This window comes from Cottoperca gobio, chromosome 5 (genome assembly GCF_900634415.1).
Source record: "Cottoperca gobio chromosome 5, fCotGob3.1, whole genome shotgun sequence".
Classification (NCBI taxonomy): Eukaryota; Metazoa; Chordata; class Actinopteri; order Perciformes; family Bovichtidae; genus Cottoperca; species Cottoperca gobio.
The window spans coordinates 26,029,186-26,036,685 of NC_041359.1; the positions used below are offsets into that span (position 1 = coordinate 26,029,186).

At 38.9% G+C, this 7,500-nt stretch overlaps 2 protein-coding genes across 2 annotated transcripts in view; one reads left to right on the forward strand and one right to left on the reverse strand.

Annotated features, from left to right (window-relative positions):
- Positions 1–1,726, forward strand: part of LOC115008014 (uncharacterized) — a 4,978-nt gene extending 3,252 nt beyond the window's left edge. The window contains exons 3-5 of the mRNA XM_029431243.1: positions 1–7; positions 694–824; positions 1,296–1,726. The exon at positions 1–7 is cut by the window's left edge and continues 262 nt beyond it. Of these exons, the coding sequence (XP_029287103.1) occupies positions 1–7; positions 694–824; positions 1,296–1,503 (346 nt within the window). The 3' untranslated portion in view covers positions 1,504–1,726. The remainder of the gene's footprint in view (positions 8–693; positions 825–1,295) is intronic.
- A 1,075-nt stretch (positions 1,727–2,801) lies between these two features.
- dennd6a (DENN/MADD domain containing 6A) overlaps positions 2,802–7,500 on the reverse strand; it is a 13,041-nt gene continuing 8,342 nt past the window's right edge. Inside the window, exons 17-19 of the mRNA XM_029431242.1 lie at positions 7,352–7,454; positions 6,922–6,996; positions 2,802–6,819 (exon numbers count right to left, since the gene is read on the reverse strand). Of these exons, the coding sequence (XP_029287102.1) occupies positions 6,688–6,819; positions 6,922–6,996; positions 7,352–7,454 (310 nt within the window). The 3' untranslated portion in view covers positions 2,802–6,687. The remainder of the gene's footprint in view (positions 6,820–6,921; positions 6,997–7,351; positions 7,455–7,500) is intronic.

Below are 7,500 nucleotides of genomic sequence, written 5' to 3' on the forward strand. Positions count from 1 at the left end.
GCTTCAGGTGAGAACAAAGTAGCTGTCGCAGCATACTGAAGCAAATTATACTTGTTTTGCGTTTTTGAAGGTACAGCCTGAAAGTCAGACTGCATTTCATTTGAACAGCTGAAAAAATCAGAGAATCAGAGATTTGAGCAGCGTTTCTGAGGACCACGGCCTCCAGTTCGGCATTTTGGTCGACGCCATCTTTGTTTTGTGAAAAGTCACACGAGAGGGTCGAGCTAACACCGAATAAGACATTTGTTGTACAACCAAAGATGCTCTATAAGTAAAGATACACTCCTGTCTCCTAAGTGGGCACGTCTAATGTTTCTATCTTATTTTGCTAACACTAGAGATTTACACAGCGAATAAAAGTTAGCTACGGTTTGATGTTAGCTTAAAAATGTAACACAGTTTGACTAAAGTTAACGGTCTGTGGTGTCAAATCTCATTATAATTTGTTCCTGAGTCAGAAAAATCTGACAAATTGGTCTCAACAAAGTTCATTTTCACCTAATTTATCCGTCTGAAGGTTCAGAAGATACGTGGATGTAAGAAATGGGTCCAAAATTGACCTTGGTGACTATGAGGCGAAATAAGTGCAAAAGATAATGATATTACACAAACTTATTAACTTATTAGACACAGTTCATCACCACCTCTAATAAGATCTACCTGCTGTGTGTGTGTGTGTGTGTGTGTGTTCAGTATGACTGGTCAGGTGTGCCTGTGATTGATATTGCAGATGTTGAAGGTCAGGTGACAGATCTCCAGGTTTGGGATTATCCTCTCCAAAAGATAGAAGTCCTCAACTACATGACCCGCGGCGACGTCTCCGGGTATGTTTGTGTGTCCAGCTTCTAAATATGTGAGCTTTTATAGTATTGGCATGAAAATGACAGTGTGGTTTTACAATTTATATATACTTATATTTGTATAACATAAAATTGATATAATGCCCAACGAGGTGTCCATTATCAGGAAGGAAAACACTACAGGGGGGGCTACAGACATGCAGTAATACACTTTATTTGTATAGCACCTTTCATACAAGAAATGCAGCCCAAGTAGAGGTGTCGAACAAATATGTAGTCGGCCGCAGCCGGAAGTAGCAAGTTGAATATATATATATATATATATATATATATATATATATATATATATATAATTTCATTATCACAAATGAACAGATACCTTACAGCCAATCGGAATCAAGTATTCAACCAGACTATTGGTATTAACATATATATATATATATATATATATATATAGTTATTATAGTTTTCACCCAAAATATTATTGTTTTTTAGGCCGTACCACGGCTCCGTCCTCTCCTGGTCCGACATCAGCTACTCCACGAGTGGAAACACTCTGTTGGAGGAGGACGACGCCTATAGGTCGCCGCCAGGACAGCCAATGAGGAGCAGCAGTGGGAGGAAAAGATGTCGGCAAAAGGGAGAGAAGAAGTCCAGAGAGTTTTTGAATGTGGTGGAGCGTAACAGAGAACAGCTTAAATGAAACACACAGGAGCACGTGTGAGAACAGCTGTAACCTCTGTTATACCTTTAATAACAAAGAATTCACAATCAATCAACGATTAATCATGAATGAAGTTCAAACTACTGCAGTGTTTGATTACCGTATTTACAAAACAAACAGAATCAAATCCTAAGAGATCGATATTTTCCTTTTTTCTAAGATGTTTTCTTATTATAAAACAATAAAGAGATGGCTGACGTGATGTCGTTATTGATTTTATGCAACATGCAGCTCGGAGGTCAGATTGTGCCATGAAGGGATAGTTTAATTGTGTTTCTTGTAGTGATATCGTTCTCATTAGAGGTTAAAATAACTTTTCAGTTCAGTACGAAACTCTTCTACACATCAGCTCATTAGGATCCACTGTGGCAGCACATGTTATATAACAGTTAGTATTTACTTTATTATTGCATTATAACCCTTAAAAACGGAATTGTAATTCCCAGATTTGACTCTGAAGGCATTTTAAACACACATTTGCATATTTTACAGCATATTTTTAACATTATACCTGAAGGGGTCGCTCGTAGTGATGAATAACCAGCTGGATCTGCAGCGCTCCTCTTTGTAGAGCAGAATAGTGATGTTTAGCTCATTGTTTAGCTGTCCGGTGATAGTATAATAGAAAAACAGTAATGTTCCTATTACCGCTCTCATAGAGTCATTTACAAAGAAGGAGCTGTAAAAACCCATTACACACTAGAGCAGGGGTCTGCGACCTGCGGCTCAGGAGCCCCCTGCGGCTCTTTCACCCGTCTGAAGCGGCTCCTGTAGCTCTGGAACATGTATTTTCTGTTGCACGGTGCACAATCTTTCAAAGGGAACTCCTCTTATCTTGGAGTTCGAGGTGATATCGTGACAGTGAAATAAAATATGTTTAAATATTTCGTCAACTACAAAATGCGTCACATTCTCCTGCGTCTACGGGCGCGGTGCCTTTCCCTGCAGGTGGCTCATCTTGAGTTGCAGAACTGTGTGCATTGCTATGTTGGAAAGATTAAGAACACACAGAGAGTTTCCAACCTTGACCCACTTGGATGAAGCTTTGTTTAGAATGGGACCAGATGAGGAACGTGTGGGAGAGAGATGCCCACTCCGCTCTCAGCAGGTGTTGTGTTGAACGGGAGTAACCCAGGACGTGAGAGTAAGCAGACATCTACTGTCTCGCTCGTATGCATAACAACCTTGACTGTTCAGCCTAAGTTCCAAAATGTAATCAGACACCAAGAGAAGTAGGCCTACGAGGAAACCCGAGAAACAATAAAAACTAAAACAAAATCAGTTATTGCAGGTTTATAAATCATTGTGCACAAATTACAAACATTCATAAAGGATCACCCCCAATGTGTAAAACAGGCAAGAGAATCCATTACCATTGAAGCGGTCCGTTTAATGACAGAAACAGCCACCACGGTGGAAGTGATCAGCTTTTACCGTCAGTGCAGCAAAACGGAAAATAATAATAATTACACAAATACAATCGATGATCAGAACCTGATTCTATTCTCACAGCAGCCTTTTGGAAGATTTGGTCAGATACTACAATAAATACAGAATACTGAACCACTGGCATTACTTGAAATGCCATGAAGCTATAGTAACAGCTAGCTGGGAAGCTAACTAGCTTACTTAGCTTAGAATTTAGCTAGCGTTAGCTAGTGCAAGCTTACACTCAAGCTTAGCTACAGGCCTAAATATTAAAATATGATTCTTGGAGTCTGTTTGTGACATGATTACTTTCAGAAACCTGTTATTTTAACAGACAACTACTCCTGTAGCTTTTAGCTAGGAAGCTAAACAGCTTACTACAGTACAAGAACTTAGCTAATGTTCTCTAGTGCAAGCTAACAATAGCTAACGTTAGCTTCAGGTTAAAATATATAAGATATGAATACTATTCCTCTTAATTCTTGGGATTGTTTGTAACATGTTTTTCACTTACATCAGTCGTGTAGTGAAGAGCTAGTTAACTTCCCAAATGTTCAAAATGGCCACTGCGTGAATGTCTATTTCAACAAGGTTCAAGTTACAATAAAGTGAACATAAGACTCTGATATACATCTTTTAATTTGCTTACAAAACAAACTGTAGGCCATCACGTGAAAACAAGACCAATGTCATGACTTTCCTCGTACGCTCCGTATGTATACCTTTATTAAAACTCGTCCTTCAGGCCGTCAGAGTGGTTTAGGAGTAGTGGCTTCAACACAAACTAACATAGTGACCGTGTAGTGATGCAACATGATGGGATTGTTTAGCTTACGTTGACATTTTGAAGCTGTAGCGTTTTATTCATTTGATGCAACAATGCCTGAAAGTGTTCAACAAGCTAATTTCGCTAACCAACCGACAAACTAACAAGATATTATACCGTTACAGGCACATTAATTACAATTCATGAATCAATAATTATAATCCAATATAATATACATTATTGTTAGCCATTCTGAATAATGGGTACTTTTATTTCTGTACATTTAATTTAGTACAATATATTGTGGCTACTTTAATTTCAGTACTTCTTCCACCATCTTTTACTTTTTATTTTATTATCTCAACCGTACTTTAGCAGTTATTGTAAATCATAATCTCTGGGGTTTTGCGTAATTGTCCAATAGGGTCTCTTAATTACATCATAAGCACATTTTATAAGTTTTGTTTTCAGAATCAGTAGAAATACTTAAACTTTACATTTTCAGTGCCGCTTCGCAAATAAACTACAACTTCAAAATGTCAAGGCGTCTCAAATAAAATTGTTTAAGAAAGGAAAATTAACATTTTAAGGAGTAATTATTATTTATATCTGTATTTAGTAAGACATCTGTTGTAATAGCAAAATAACTAATGTACATCATTTCACTTTACACCATTATGTACAAAACTCTTAATTCTCTCCAGAGTGGAATATGAGAATAGCCCTCCATAAAAATCATTAAAAATTGTTAAAATAAGTTTTTTTTACAAATATAAAACATACATGGTTGCAGGTTTTTGCAAACAGCACATCATTGTTATTTTTCTTTACAATTATGTGCTAAACGAAGCATTTATACAACATTTGTTACACGAGGGCTTCATGGAAAAGAAAAAACAATCGTACGTTTGACAAGACGTCCACGTAACATTTTCAAACAAGCGATCTTTTGAAATGCAAACATCGAATAACTGGATGTAATAATAACTGTATGTAATAATAACTGTATGTAATAATAACTGTATGTACCACTAAATACACTTTTAGAAAACGCTAATAACTTGTCATTTACACCCTGAAAATACAAATGAGCGTAATAAGTTATTGCTGTCATTATAAATGTGTGTTACGTGTCCAGGAATGAGTTGAATGGTTTTAATGATTGTTTGTTTTGGACCTTTAACTTCAATATGTAAAATGTTTGACGGCTGCTAAATAATTTTAAACAATTTTTAAGAAATGACCAAAGTCACATTATTCTTTTCTCAATGTCCAAGTTTTATAAACATTTTTTAAAGCGCACTGAAATGACTTAAAACCAAAGAAACATCAAATGCAACAATGAAAAGTCTGAAGTGGATTTAGAAATCCAACATAATTAGTAGTTAATAAATAAGACATGCAGCAAAATGATGCTTTTATAAGACCCCGCAGTGCGAATGATTCCTCTCTTAGAACGGAAGTTTTTGGTTATTTTCTCTGTCGCTTTGGAGGTTTTTAGTCTGAACACTGTAGTTCAGAAAACACTGAAACACAGACGTCAGCACTGTTTCTGTCTTTATCTGAAGGCAACGTTTAGTGTTGGAGCTGCAGCTCTTATCATCTTCACAGGAGTCAGATTGTGAGGAACTCATCAAGTATTGTTACGCTCTCACTCCTGCACAGTAAGCACCAGCATCAATTTAATCCAAATCAGAAAGCTCATTTAAAACTGTAGTGTTTGTTTAATGCACACACGCCTCCATATAGTTTATAGTTTAGTGAGTAAAAGTATCTATTTGGACTTTTGTTCAGGCGGGACTAAAGTGAGAGCTGCAATTTGTCTTTGCCATGAAACACCCTCAGAAACACTTCATAAAGATGGAAGCACATTTCTGCAAGAAAAATATCGTTCAAAATAAAAATGGTAAATCAAATTTCTGACAGTCATCATGAGGAGTTAGTCTTCAGTAAAATAGAAATATAATGACAACCTTTTCCCTCAAACTGTTAAGAGTTACACAAAGATCATGTGACATAGATACATGGATGTGATTGGCTCCTGAGCAAAACAAGACAAAAACCGTTTTACTGCATTGACAGTTATTAGAGGGACGCTGGTGCTTAATGCTGTGTTTGTGTTTTTAATGGAACATATTGTGGTTAAAATGTATTTATAAAGCACTGCTTGGCTCTGCTCAGCTCAATTTGTTTGCATAAAAGCGTGTGTGTGTGTGTGTGTGTGTGTGTGTGTGTGTGTGTGTGTGTGTGTGTGTGTGTGTGTGTGTGTGTGTGAGAGAGAGAGAAGGGCACACTGGTCCAGTTAGCGATGAAGTGCACTTCTTTTAAAAACATTTCTTTTTTTTATGGATGAAAAACTCCAGTCAGTTCCGCTGGACTTCAGCAGTCCATCGTCACTTTTAAAAAAAGTAAAAAGTAAAAATGTCAAGACATAAAAAGGGGGTCAAAGGTCAGCTGGGTTCATCTTCCTGCTCTTACCTTCAAGGTGATGAATCCTTCTGCACACAGGCCACCAACGCCTCAGATGCAAAGCTGCAGGAGCAGAGCTGTGACGAATCCAGCGCTCCTTTCTTTACTTATTGATGTCTCTGTGAGAAACCTCCTCAAACATTTTAATTGCCGTTTCACTTCCTCAAAACTCTTCAGAGGAGTTTATGTCCGTGGCCTCGTCCAGCTGCTCGTTTGAACACCACACGATCACCGAGACGTGCGGGACGGTCTGAATCCCACAGTAGCAGATTGAAAGGAAAAGAAATGTAAATATAACTGAAGTTGGATGTATATTTTGGAAAACAAAAATACACCGTGTGCTTTCAATGTTAGACCAGAAGTGATCCTCAAACTGGGGCTCGGTCTGAGTAAACTGGGGGTCCGTCCACCTGGGGGCCAACTGGGAGGAGACCCACTATCCCCCAAACTTTAAAACAAGCTCAAACTAGGGTTAGAGTTGCAGAGCGAGGGGTTAGAGGTCACGGTGTGGAGGGCTTGTGGAGGATGCCCTGCAGGTCATCTGGTAAAGCCAGGATGACGGCCTCAATGTGGGCCCTCAGTTTGGCCACAGTGCCCGGACGCACCGGGAGCTGCTCCTTCTCCGCCTGAGTCTGCAGCACAGAGCAAATGAATAAATGAATGCACGTCATTAGCTGTTATTTTAAATCCACAATGACACGTTCACATGAGCTTCGAGTGAGTTTTGTACTGACCAGTTTATCTTTCAGCTTCAGAACCAGATCAACCGTCTCCACCTCCGTGTGCATCTGGACTCTCTGCTGCAGATCCTGCGGACGGAAACAGACAGGATGAGACATCCACGCCTGGTGACATGACAAACTCTGAATGAAGACAGACTCATGGACCCGTTTGACGAATGGACTCTTGTTTAGTCCACGAGGGGTGTCATGATTTGATTTAACTTTCTATTTAAACTTTTGTTTTTTTTGAGTGGTTCTCAACCTGGGGGCCGTGAGATCATTTCTGGGGGTCGCCAGATGGTTGTGGAGAACAAGGAAGAAAGAAATTATAAATAAAACAACATATTTTAGACTGTAGCAGTGATATCATTTGACTTCGGACGCCCGCAGGTTGGAGAGAGAAAACTAAAATATGATCCCTCCCTCCTCCCTCCCTCCTCACCTCCTCACACAGCGCCTCAAGGTGCAGAGCCTCCAGTTTCTGGGTCATCTCTCTCCTCCTGTTGCGGAACCAGCCATCAAAGTTGGGAGACTTGAGGAAATTCCTTCAGACGCAGAGAAAACCGCACATGATGCTCAGGATAATGTGCA